This window comes from Scatophagus argus, chromosome 8 (genome assembly GCF_020382885.2).
Source record: "Scatophagus argus isolate fScaArg1 chromosome 8, fScaArg1.pri, whole genome shotgun sequence".
NCBI classification, from domain to species: Eukaryota; Metazoa; Chordata; class Actinopteri; family Scatophagidae; genus Scatophagus; species Scatophagus argus.
In genome coordinates, this window is record NC_058500.1 from 4,282,353 (window position 1) to 4,296,494 (window position 14,142).

At 42.4% G+C, this 14,142-nt stretch overlaps 1 protein-coding gene across 4 annotated transcripts in view; it reads right to left on the reverse strand.

The window, feature by feature from the left end:
* hspg2 (heparan sulfate proteoglycan 2) overlaps positions 1–9,360 on the reverse strand; it is an 85,822-nt gene extending 76,462 nt beyond the window's left edge. For 2 of the 4 annotated variants that reach the window (XM_046398138.1, XM_046398136.1), the window contains exon 1: positions 8,706–9,360. In XM_046398138.1, coding sequence (XP_046254094.1) covers positions 8,706–8,774 — 69 coding nt within the window. In that variant the 5' untranslated portion in view covers positions 8,775–9,360. The remainder of the gene's footprint in view (positions 1–8,705) is intronic. The other 2 variants (XM_046398140.1, XM_046398139.1) reach the window with 1 other exon arrangement.
* Between the last annotated feature and the right edge of the window lie 4,782 nt (positions 9,361–14,142).

Genomic DNA, 14,142 nt, shown 5'->3' on the forward strand with positions numbered 1-14,142 from the left:
TCATACACACTTCTAATAAAAACCTTGGGGGAAAAAACAGTGATCTCACTCACTACTCAAGTATTTTTTTTAGTAAAAATACACTTTATGGAAAAGTATTTGGACACATCTTTTATTATTGAATTATTGAATTCAGGTGTGGTATGGTGCTGTTTCTCAGTGTTTGGGCTCGGCCCCTGACTTCCAGTGAAGGGAAATCTTAATGCTTCAGCATACCAAGACATTTTGGACAATGCTATGCTTCCAACTTTGTGGCAACAGTTTGTTGAAGGCCCTTTTCTATTCCAGCATGACTGTGCCCCAGTGCACAAAGCAAAGCTCCATAAAGACATGGTTGGATGAGTCTGGCGTATGTACCTTGTATGAAAGAGCCCTGACCTCAACCCCATCCAGCACCTTTGGGATGAACTGCAATGGAGATTGTGAACCAGGCCCTTTGGTCCAACATCAGTGGCTGACCTCACAAATGCTCTACTGCATGAATGGACAGAAATTCCCACAGAAAGATGCAAAAATCTTGTGTAAAGCCTTCCCAGAACGGTGGAAGCTGTTATAGCTGCAAAGTTGTCTGTGTATTAAGAATGTAATGTCATTAAAATTTGTGTTGGTGTAATGGTCACATGTTTCAATGATTACTTTTAGTTGTACTTGATTTTATCTATTCGCCTGGTGTTACTCGGGGTTATGGTTAGTGGCAAGCAGCCCCTCCATCACAAACAGCTGAGTATTTAGATGACTCCTCATTCCATGGGATAACCAGACGGATTGGGTGGAGAGAAAATTATACACAGCCACTTTAGTCTAAAACCACAGAAATTCCCCTTGCCTTACCAACTGTTTTACAAGGCTAACCTTCAGCTTCAATGGGCCTGCCAGGTACTGGGTAGTCTCGCATAATGTCAAGCCTGTGGGCACATGATGGATGCTAAGCTACTTTAATCAGTGTGGTGTTTAAGAGGTCTTTGTACTTCTTTGTGTTTAGCTGGCAGCACTCTGTAAGAATAAAGATAAAATCTGAAATCCTTCACTCAGCTTCTCCCTGACTGCAATACAGATCAGCTTCGAGAGAAGTGCATTTGAAAATGATAACAAATGATGAACAAATGATGAACGGCTCAATGGTGATGGTTTCCAGCAGCATACAAGAAGCTGTGATCGATCATTTAATCTAGTGAAACTCAGACTATCCAACAGAGTTCACATTCCACTCTTATCAATAGTGTGTTTTTCAGTCCTACGACTTCTCAGGCTGAAGTGCCTGTCTGGTGTGCTGCGGTTGCACCTTCCAAACTGTTGTTCTCTTGAAGACCACATCAGCTGTAAGTCACATGCAGTTGTTCAGTGGAATAGCTGACGGTCATAGCAATAGTAAGTGCGGAGTGGCTTAGCAAACATTCAATTACCAAGTTGCAACAGTATGTTTTCTTACTAAATGTAACATTAGATATCAAATTATGTAATCTGATTTATCACAATAAGCAATGGGGATGTATTACTGTGTCAGTTCTGATGCAGATTTGCAGAACTTTGACATTTTCTCCTTCATTTATACTAATCAGGTCAAAGTTTGTGTAATTTGTCATGAGTAAACTTTACTTTTCAGTGTTGAGTGTTGATGTGTGTCTTAATCAAAGGCTTTTTCCATGACAACACGCCTGGGCTCTTGGCATGAAACATGCATCTTCAAAAGCGGCAAACCTGGATGGAAAATATTTCCAACCGAGCACTTCTGCTCAGTTGAAACAAACTGTGACCGAAATTCTAATATCACATTCTGGCTGAGGGAGGAAAATAAAAATAAGGGCTTGTGCTTTGGCATAATTAAGTCCAGGGGAATTCATTAATCCTTAGTTCCAGTTTGCTACTTGCCAAGTTATGAAAACTTCTGTACAGCTTTGCAAGTGCACTCTGTGACCAGCTGACAGACAGTCCAAACGAAGCAGATCTCTCTGTGCAAGACATAAAAGTCCTGCAATAAATGCCTCTGTATTTTCACTGAGTGAAAAAAGCCTGCAGGGGAGATGTTTAAATAAGACTTGCTTGTTGAGATATGAATGCAGAGAAAACTAGAATGACTACAGATTATGGGGGTTTTCAGATATACACATACTTCAAAGAGAAAAAACATTTAAGTAGGGAAAAAATGAGCATGGGGGTTGGAAAAACAACAAGTACACTTGGCTATTTCTTTCAGCATATATAGAGCAGGACATGTACAATGCACACAGGAAAGCCTGAATAAACTTTGCTTCAGGGGAAGCGGGGTCCTCTTGTCCTGTAGATAATTCCAGGTTTCATTTCCCCAACAGGATGGTGACTCAGCAAGTGACACAAATTTTAGACCATCACAAGCCACTGCACCAAAACAATGGACTGCCTGCAACCTTTTAAGCACCAACTCGTCTGCTTTTCGGGTCTAAATATATCCCATCACGGAGCCAGTCACTTGTCCAAACCGCCTACCTTGTTGTGGGAGAAATGGAAAGTGAGGTTGGTAGGAAAGAACAACTAGCAAATACTGGTTTACCACTTGTTTACGATGTGCAAGGATTCGGAGATTTGATCAACAGTAAGCAGACAGAGGAAAAGATGGAGTGAAAACGACAAAGAGAAAATTCCACCAAGTACCAAAGTGTGTGCGTGCGGATGTGTGCATAACAATGTAAAAGAGTTGTTATGTCTCGTGGGATGGCAGCTGACATGATAACACAGACCAGACTGGTGCAGCCCTCCCCCGGTCTCTCCTGAGGGCCTCTGCAGCCTCAGCGAGCGGCAAAGCAAAGGCCCAGCACCTGAAAGCTGAACTCGTCCATAAGCCAGTAGCAACATGACGCATATTTGGACAGTGGCTTCCAGGGCAGATATGTTGCAGCACTTCACCTGTTGCAATGCTCTGTGCTATGTCAGTAATGGTATCAGGTAAAAAAAGGTCTCAAGAAGCCTTCGTACTGCCCTCATTAGTGACCATGGAACATGCCAGCTGAAACGATGACAGATTTTAACAGTTCTTAGGTAGCTAGCTAATTAAGCTAATGCTAACTCAGTGAGTCTGTCAGTCAGTCTTTGACCTTTTATTGTTTCTTTTCAAATGTAACCGGCTCCTAAATATGCACGTGGTGGCTACATACATGTTACTGCACTAGGAGACCTAACAGATCCCAGATCACCAATTCTTTTTCCATCTTAAAGAAATGGAAATATAGAAACGGCATTGTTTGAGTACTGCCATGTAGGCCAGTCCTGTGCTGAGGAAAAATGTATGATCATTCTTATTTCCTTCGAGAATAACTGCATAGCTTACATCCATTCTTTTCAGAGGACTTTTAGGATAAAGAGTTCGACAAACGCAATGCTATTTTGGGTTAACAATTTTAGATGGTGTAAACTTGTGTAAACCACATGTTTTCGGCTAATGAGATAATATTGGGAAAAGATTCACTTCAAATGCTTATATTATCATTATTGTTATGTTAGACAAGAAAACAACTGAATTGATTTTTAGCAAAGGTGATTTTTAGTTTTAAGTCTTCACATTTGCTGTTTCCCATTATAAAAAAGAGTCAGCTCTAGCTCCTCAGCACCAGTGTTTAAAACGTATGAAACCTTTCAATTTTGGAGTCATCTAATTAGACTCCTGAAGAGCAGCAATCTCGTATGGCTGCCTACAAACAACCTCCTGAATTAAATAAAAGCCAGCAGAAAGGGGAAGCCAGTATTTACTTTTCACTGAGCCATTACACCCTCAAGCCTGCAAAATTCCACTTGCCGACCTCCCTCTGTGAACATTAAGGGTTTAACAACAGCTTATGTGAATTTGCATCTTCTTAAGGTTACGATACAGTCTTGCCGAGATAGAAGCCCTTTCCGTTTCACAGGCAGAGACTTGTTGTACAGTGAGCGGAAGCAGAGGAGGGAGTTGGAATCATCTGCTCTGATAAAACACCAGGGTGGGATTTTTAATGGGATGTCAGGGTCAGACCTGGTTTTAAAAAGACAATAGAGGAAAAGAGAATGATGGCATTCCTTTAGCTAACGTTAAGTACCCTGGAAAACAAATCTACTTGGCTCACAACGCACAAAAACGTCTTTGGTGAAAAGGGCAGCAACCCCCTCAGATGTAGCTGTTTCAGGTGGGAGGAACCATACAAGACAATGCAGCAGCTCCCTTCAGCAAAAGGCAGAATGCATAAGTGACTCGTCATCAATGCCACCAGCAAAGACAATAGGCAGATTCAATGGGCCACAGACACCTATAGAGCGCTTTCAAAAGGAACGTGTAATACAGTTAACTTAGCATTTCAATGAATCTCTAATGAGCGCTAGCTGGGCTACAGCCTGGGAAAAAGCCTGGTAAGACAATGTGAAATGGTTGAAGAAGGCTGTTAAAGAAGAGGAAATCAGTCAGTCTGTACCAGTCTATTACACTCTTTTGTTCTTCTTATCGGGCTGAGGGACTCACGTCAGAGTTAAACTCACTGCATCCAGAGGAGCGGCTGGTGTTAAAGTACATCTAATGAAAGGCCGGCTTGGCGCTCATTTACCAAAAATAAGTGACTTCCAGACAGGGAGAAAAGAAAAAAAACTTTGGTATTAACATTTTCCAAACCAAACAGACACTGTATGTTTCTTTCTCTACAGGCACTGACTGAACACAGTGAGGGAGAAGAAACGTTAGTGATTTGTGCTACCACAAATAGTTTCTGATGATTAGCTGTTTTTTATTATTTGGGTAGACTGTCTCGTGTCCTCAAGACATCCTGTGACCTCAATATGAACTCAGTCTGCTTTATTGCACCTGTAGCTCCATAACACAGGAATGAAGAGAAGAAAACTTTAACCACGTTTTTCCCCCAAAAGGGTCAACGAGCAACTGTTTGTCGGCTGTAAATACTTTTAAACTTCTGAATAATAACAGCTACATATCATACCACGTGGACAGTGAAAATGTTAAGCCAGGACATCCTTTCAGTATTTGCTGCACTGCAAAGAGGGGGTCGGCTTGGTAGTCATTCAATATCTTCCTTCAGTGAGTCAGTTATTGGCCCATGCTGGGCCTGTTTCATAAAGTGACCGCTTTGATCACTAGGCCGCACTGCTTCCACACCACACTGATCTTTTTAACAAGCACCGTTGAAGGGAAAAGAATGAAACCACCGTGTTATCAAAGTGAAAATAAAAGACAGGTATATGTGCAAGAGGCGGGAATGGAAAGAGAGGGACTCTAGTTACAACAGGCAGTAGTCAGTATGTGTGCTCATGTCTGCACATGCACAGCGTTGCTTGCTGTACCAGCTGAGGTGCAGCTGTGTTTGGAGTTGGCTGTTCTGTCCGACACGGACGAGACGCCGGGCATGAAAGAGCAATGCTACTGCAGCCGCAGAGCTATTGTGAGAAGACATTAGTTTGTGTGAGTGTGTGAGGGTGTGTCCTGGGCAGGGGTGGGGTGAAAAACTCGTATATTTTGTCCATCTTTAAGGTTTTGATGCATCTCTGCAGTCTAATTTCCTACACGTGTATCACTCTGACCTCTGAGGTGAAGAGAAAATGTCCGCATTGGTGACTGCACTGAATATTCTAATAACACAATGATACAAGTTGGCTGCAAACTGCAAAGAGAAGAAGATGGAGAACAAGAAAAATCAGCGTCGTGTCGTAAAGTAAATGTGAATGAAAATCGATTTGAGAAGCCTGCAGAGCATCAGTATGGTACAGTAACTTCAAACCAGTGAATGCAGACATGTTGTGAATGCAGACATGTTGATTCATGCTTTATTTAAATGAATAGAAGCCTGTGGTTGACTAGAAGGTAGTAAAAATATGAAACACTCCAGCATCATTAGTAATAAAACTAAAACTAGGCTGTGCTGCTTTATATTAGGCACATGTGCTTCCTCTACTGAGCTACAGGTTGAATTAAAACCAACTTAGGCTCATTTCACTGTAGGGGAACAACGAAACTCAATCTGAAAGTAAATGTTTTTAGTGTCACAGTAGAGGAACACCCACAAAAAAAATAAAGAAAGTGATCAGCAAAACGTGAACCCATTCTGGTCACTTCAAACTTTTTGAAATGACTGCATTATATTCAGGACATGAAAACCTTCACTATGTGAAACCAAATGTCAAAAACACTCAAAAAAGAAAAGTATAGCATGTGCGACTGCATATGCAAATTAAAAGTGAAAACTTCAGGAAACCGTACAGTGGAAGCGAATCTAGGCTGTGAATAAACCATGAGGAACCCCTGCTGAACTGAGAAACAGAGTCAGGTTCAGAGTCCTCACCTCCCTGACCTCTATACCCGTCCATGTCACACCTCACTGCAGAGTCAACAAATGCCAGCAGATCGGCCTGCAATCCATATGTGCCAATGTGCTTTGGAGAGGAGGGGGGCACTTCAGTGCACCATTGTCCCATCAGCCAAGATGGCCTCTCTCCTGGGGCTATAATTCAACAATGCAATGTTTACTGAACCCAGTCTTCGAGCAATTATGTGAATGGGTCTGGTGGGGGCAGACCTTCCCTACTGTTCAAACTGAGGAGTGGAGCTGGTGTTTGCACTGCTGTGCTTTGCAACCCCACAGAGTCCTCATCGACTCTGAATGGGGAATTAAACACCAGGTAGCTGGGGCTGAGACAACAACACAGAGAGACCAACCGCCTCGCCTCGTCGATGCATCGCCCGGCGTAGACTAAATAAATAATCAGATTAAACTGTCGCTGCATAACATTTAGCAGCCACTAAAGAGGTGGAGGTACACACAGAAAGAAGAGAAAGAGAACAAATGACAGCAACGACACACGTTCCGCAGACTATACAGTCATAGGAATCCAGGCGGCCCTTCCCCCCATCCCCAGTCCAACCCCCCGTGAAGTCAAGGGACACTTACGGCAGTCTATACTGGGAGAGATCTCTGTGCCAAAATAGTCATCAGTGGTGCTCACAGTTGGTCTGATGTCATACATTAGAAAACAAAGAGGCCCCACTCTCTCACAAATGATTAAGTACAACCAGAAGCAAGTCAAAACAAATCTGTGCGCGCCCATTTTTGCAGGTTTTATTGAATATTAAGCTGTAAAAATCTGTGACTTGTATAATTTCTCACACTGGTGGCCTCTGGCGGTTTACAGCAGGTTATGGGGTCACATTTGTGACGGGGAGCGCTCACCCACCGTGAGTTTTTATTGACTTTGATTGTTTGAGTTGATGCGCCTGGCCCTGACATTCCAGTGGGAAGAAAAGGAGGGTCCATAGTAACACCAGGACGTGTGCTTAATTGAATCAAGAGACAGTCAGCCTGTTGTAGTTCAAAGTCATAATGCAAGAAACAGATGCTTGTGGTTCCAGATAATTCAATTAAATTGGTATTGTTGGCCTAGCAGTCAATCAAAGCTGTGGTTACAGTACACGACAGATCGAGACAGCCCTCTGCGGGCTGGGTAGCTTTTCCAGACCGATGGTATTGAAGACGCATTACTTGATAGATCATTTCATCCACAGAAAAAAGGCTCAGCGCTCAATATCATGTCACCACTGGATGTCGAAAACACCTTGAAGTCTTCGACACTGTAGCTTTCCAAACGCCTGGGATATTATGGCTCAAATGCTCTGTATCCAGCAGGGGAAAGATTTATATCTCCCGACCACCGCAACTATGTCCCATCATTCAAAAAGGCTTTGCTTCGGATCAAATCAACACAGAGGAGTCACAGATACCTCAACCATGACAGCTCTGTTTATTGGAGGCCACAGAGGTGAGAGACCAGACGGGATTTCTAGAGGTGCTATTCTCAGCAGCAAGGCAGCCCTCATCCTCTACATGATTCATATAGCAGTTACTGCAGAGTGAAAATACTTCAGACTGAAATATCATTCAATACACCTGAGTAAATGTCAAACAGTGCACGAACAGCACACAGCGGCTCAGACAATTTATCAATTAGTTGATTGATTTAAAATTAATCACAACAATCTTGACTGTTCTCTATGTTGTCTATCGTAACTTATTGGGTTTTAGGCTGTTGGATGGATGACTTGAAGACATGATGTTGGCGTTTTATAGATTAAATTTTAAATTTAAAATTTAAACAATGAGTAATGAAAATCACATCGCATCCCTACGATATACTGCACAATGGTGACAGCCACTGGATGCAACTTAGTAAGAATTTCCCAACTTTTCAGGGCTGATTCTTTAATAAGGAGGAAGAAAAAGAAGACATGGGAAGACATAGTAAGTAAAAGAATACATATGCATGTTTTCATCTATTTTTTGCAAAGTGCACCCTGAGTAAGTCTGAGAAGGTTTAGCAGTCGAGGACCCCAGAGAGACTATGAATAGCTTGTTTCTATGGACAAACTTAGCTTCACTCAACAGCAGGTTCTAGCTTGTCATCTTCCTTTTAAAAGCATCTTTTCACTACGTGCCGATACGACTCCGCGGGCTGGAATCTGTTACACAGACCACTTTGCATGTGAGCAGCCCTGCACTAGCAGACCACAGTATTTACTGAACACAAATAGCAACATAAACACACGCCTCTTCCTTTTGCCTTTAATAGGACATAAAAAGCACTGATTAGTAACTCCGACTTGACCTCTGGGGGAATAAATGCTTTTATAGGTCAATTATGTGGTTGAATGACACATGAAGGAGAGTTTAGAAGAACAGAAAACAGTGAAGAGAAAGTCTCAGCTCACTTACAGTAACCAGCTGGCATGTGAGTATCACACAGAGGGTAAGTCCACACACTGAAGTGGTCGGAGTGCCCATTTTCCACCAACCCAGCGCAGGCTGCAAGTGCTGGGGAAAAGGAAAAACCCAAGTCCTTCACTCCTCCTGGCCAATGGAGTGGCGCGATGAGTGCACACACGGACTTTTCTTCTCTGTGAAGGAAGCCGACTGCTCCTCTGCGTCCCGCACCCGGTGGGACTTCATCAACAGGTAAAACGGATCCTTTGTTGCGCGTGTTTTTCTCGTCCTCTGAAATGTCGAGTCGGAGAGACTCCAAACTTGCTTTTCCTCCTTCCTTTTCTTCTTCTTTCCCCCTGTGCGCTCCGAAACTTGGGACTTGTTGTGGGCTAAATGCAGTCTTGCAAAGTCACTGGGAAGTCCTGTGCTGAGAGAGAGCGAGAGAGCGACAGAGAGGGAGGGAGGGAGGGAGGGAGAGGGAGACAGAAAAGAGAGAGAGAGACAGAAAAGAGAGAGCGCCGCCGAAAAGTAAAAGGCGGAATGGAATTCAGGGAGCGCTGAAAGAGAAGACAGCTAATCCCAGTGTGGGGAGACGCCACCCAGCAGACCCCACAGTGGATCTTTACACGACCACACGCTGCTTACATGTGTTGAATCCCAGGTGGAAGTACTGAGGCCCTGTACTCCGGTAAAAGTAGTAATACCACGTTGTTGAAATACTCCACTACAAGTCCCGCATTCTTAATTTCAGAACAAGGGCACGGAAGGAGCAGCATTAGCAGCAAAACTTACTTAAACCACCCAAAGTAAAAGTAGACCATCCTGGTTTTCTGTTTGCTTTATGAATACAGTGGTGGGAAGTTACTTAAGTACAAATACTCGAGTACTTTTAGACTAGATGCAAATTTATTGGATTAGACTGGCTCTAAGTGCATTTTATTCACTTCACTTTACTTTGTGTTTTATATTTTTGAGTGTTCATTTTAAATTTTGCTGCTATTTATATGTGTGCATTTGAGCCGAGAATCTTTACAACATTTCGTTGTGCTTGCATAATGACAATAAAGACTCTTGATTCTTGTCAGTGTGCAGAGTACAGGCACAAAGCCAGTGAAATGCAGTTGGCATCTGACCAAAGGTGCTAAAGCTGTAGGCCCTTAGTGCAGCATTGTTCTTAATGTCTTAACTAAGCTGTATTTTAATGTTGTCACGGTGGAGTTGATTTTATAGTGCATTATGTTGTTCATGTGCAAAGTAACCATGTCTGTGAAGATTAAGGTCATGGCTTATATCTCAGTGTCCTAACCAAGGACTTGTCAACAGACTTTTAATATTCAACTAAAGTTAAACAAGGATGACTAAATCTAATCCTCATTTGTCCTTTGATATTGACTGGGAAATAAACCTGCTCCATGCCTGCAGTGTACTTTTCATGCCCTCAAGACACATATTTTAAAAAAAAATCCTTGCTATCCTTGCCATCCCCGAAAGGTGGGGTCACGCCACTCTGTGTTTTACTTAATAAACTAATGTTTTGGTGGAAACCTGCTAATCCTCATGAGACCATGATCTCCTTATCTTTGCTCGAAAATGGACCTGCTGTTGCCGACTTCATTAAAAGAGTTCTCTCCAGTGAAACACAGTGAGCATTAAGTGCCCTCCGCTGAGTGAGAAGGGGCATTACACCCAAGACTACAATGACTTGTCCATGCAGTACAAAGGACCAGCTCGAGCGTCAAATAAAAATAGAAACACGATTAACTGTCCTGTTTTGCTGTCCCATCAGAGACATGTCCTACACATAAGCCCCACTCAAAACTATGTGGTAAACTTCTTGTCAGGAATGAAGCCAGAGGCTGTGTGGAGGCTTGTATGATTGTGTCCATTCATGTAACTTGTGTAAAGAGCATACTGTAACAGTCAGAGATCTGAGAGGACAGCTGTTGCTAATTAAAAGCTGAACCCTGAATAGAAATGCTAAGGAGGCTGTTGTCATTGGCTCACCAAAATAGGCTAAAAGTGATACGAACAGAAAGGGCTTATCAGGTTGGCTGGTATGTCATGCATGTAGCACTTGTGAGACTTACATTATTAAAATTTAATTAGATTACACAAGCTAGGTTATAAAAATTGTGTGTTAATTTACCAAGTTAAAGTTTGTAAAATGACTTCCCTTCTCTCTCAGAATGTATGAATATGCTGCATGTTATGTTTTGTCCACACTCAGTATGTGCTCTCTCTGAGGATGCACACTGGACCACGACTGGCTCCAAACTAGCTGTGACATTACGCAGTCATGCCACACATGATCGTTTAAGGTGGAGGCTGAGAAATTTCCCCCCTCAGAAGATGATGCTGTGAAAACAGTCTTCTTCTATACAACATCCAAGTGAGATGACGATAACACATTTTGGAGCAGAAGGAGACTTCAAATTCAGCCTTTCACCGTGCAAGAAAGTGTCATGAGCCAGATGGGAGGGTACAGTAACATGATGGACAAATGAGGGAGGTGTGTGTGAAATCCAGCCTGGGTCAAAACATGGGGAGGAGAAGCCATAGCAGAGAAGGCAGAAGGTGGTCCCCAGCGTGGGGAGTTTAAAAGTTTAAAAAATTTCAAAGTTAAATCACCAACATTTTTATGCTAAGCTAAAGGAGCAGCTGATTTGCAACATTAATTTTTTATGCATATGGTGCAATATTCAAGCCCACCATATATTTGAATAGCATGTCTTATCCCAGAGACTGAATCAGAGGTAAACTGCTGGACTCTGAGCAGAAGTTTGTGCCTCTGCTTTTTAGACTCCTCTTGAACAAATCATTTCTGCTCTTTGACTGTGAATACTCACTAGAAGCATCTCCCTGACCACAGTAGTGTGATTTAGGGACTCCTCCCTTGCCTCCTGTCAGCAGAAAAGTACTGGAAAAAATTTGTCAAATATGTTTAGAATAAACTGTCTCAGCCCATTATTATACATCCCAAAACCAGCATACCACTGGATACCGTGACATCCTCGACTCCTGCAGACACTGACTTCTGTGACTCACAAGCAAAACCTATTGGTGTTTGGAGCTTAGAGTCTAAAAGTTCACTACTGTTTAACAGTATGCATTGCCCAAAGAATATTAATTGTCAGGAATGACCTAATGCAGCACCAAAGCTTTACTGGTACCCATGTGGCTTTCAGAGAAGCTTAACACAGCTGCTGAGATGAGATAGATGGTGGGTAGAGGGATGACCAATCTATAGAAGCAAATAAACCAAATCCAGACACTAAAATCAGGCTTATTTAAAAGCTTTATGGGACTACTGAGAGACAACTTTATCCAGGGGGTTCGCACAAGCCAAATGTTATCGACTCCCAGTTTAGTTGCTGTGTTTGCAGTCTGTACACATCATTCGATTCGGCCTTGAGGTACGGTGGTGCACAGTTCAGATGACTCACTCCAGCTCTGTGTGTTGCATTAGAATACATGTAGCACAGTGTGTGTTGCCAACTGGACCTGGACTGTGCAGCTGTAGAAAACAGCTGTGACAATGAAGGACGGATCAGCCAAAGAATCTGAAATGCTTCCGCTCTCAGTGGGGTCAACGCCCTTCGGCTCTGAGGCACATGAAGGTGTAGGAGGACATGCAGGGGTTTTTTTTCCTCCCGTCTCTTTTTAATTCACTTCTCTCATATTTATTATCCTTCACCATGTAACTTGACAAAATCAGATTTTGTTAAGAAGAGCAGTTCATTAAGGCATGTGTCTTTTCAAAACTGACAGCCACTACATGTCTGACATCAGAAAATTATGATTATTAATTGGACAGTAAATGTACGGTCACAATTAAGTGAGTTCATACATTTTCAGCTCTTTTGTACGTAATCCAAGGAAATTACTCTGATTATATGGAGTGAAGCTGACTCCTTCCCTTAAATGGAAACTGAGTAATGTCAAGTTCATCTTTGAGCTTGCCTTTTGGTTTGAAACTTTGCAGAGGAAGTTAAAGGATCCAGGGAATTGTTTGCCAATCCCTTTTGCAGAGTTTTGTGAAAATTCATGATTGACTTGGAGTTGAGCACAGTAAGTTATCACATTTGTCTGTGCTTAAAACAAAGTTTTACCTCAAGGAGGTATTCCAGTGTCTGTTGCATCAATAGCCTCACTGGGTCTCTCTCTGAGGCACGTAGTCTGTTTGTCACATGGTCAAAGAGGCATTTGGAAGACTACATAGCAAGTCAAGTCTATCAACAGATGTGACTTACATTTTAAAGGTTGTGCTATCATTAACCAAAGAAGGCGCACATGCGTGAATACACTGCACACCAGCGCACCCGAAAAAGTTGACCAGGACACCCGAGTGTGTCTCAGGGGGCAGAACATGTCTCAGGCGTCCGGTTCATCAGACATCCTCAGGCAGTTGCTGCTGGATGATGTCAGTGTGCCATCAGCTCTGGCAGTGGAGCAAATCCTCATGAGACGACACTTCAAAATGGACAAAGACAAATTTAGCAGCAGATGTTCCCTCTGAAACCAGAAGACATTAATAATCAGTCTCTTGGAGTCACAGTCTCTCAAAAAAAAGTTCATTTTGGACCCCTTCAGGATTGTCCTCCCTATAGTCCAAATCACTACTGCAGCAGAGTTAAACAATGAAGACCAGATCTAATCCTCAGATGTTTGTCGTTTTACTTTGATCAGGCAGTGAAACATGCCCTTTTCAACCCTCTTTTAAACTGCTTTACTGGAATTTCTGAAGGGTAGACACAATCCACTCAGTGTTTTACTCAATACATTAATGGCAGTTAAACTTTTTTTTTCTTTTAGTTCCTGGTTATTAAAAGATTGAGATTTTGTTTTTATTTTGGAGTAGAACTACTGTTGTGACCTTCATTAAAAGTAACTTCTGTAGCTTAACACAATGGTTGTTAAGCGCCCTCTACTGGAGGCAGGAAGGTCCAAAGACTAACACAAAAACACCACAGTCAATGTCCATATTATAAAATGAGTGTGTTTCTGTATGGGTCTTGTTGTTGGGGCCACAAGCCAAATGTTCTCTTCAGTTAAGATTGTTGCTTGAATAAAAAGGATGCCCTAAAGTGCTTCTCAAACACAGTACTACAAGCATTTGCCAGCAGTTTGTTAAGTTAGTCTCTGATGCCAAATTGCTGACAAAATCATAAACAACTTTATTGTACAAGGAATCTGACTCCAGTTTTAAGGTGCTCTCAAAGTTACACACACTTTGAAGAACAACAGGAACACAGACATTCAGCAATACAGTGAACAACACAGCCATCCTGCCTTTCTCACCTCATGTCTTGAGAGGTTTGATGGGTCTAAATCCCACACACATTTTTTAAATGTGATGCAACCGTGTGAGTGTGTGTGTCTGCAAACATGAAAACAAGACCCTCACTCAAATGAGTGAAATGCACTGCAACAAGTTCGATCCACGGAGGCG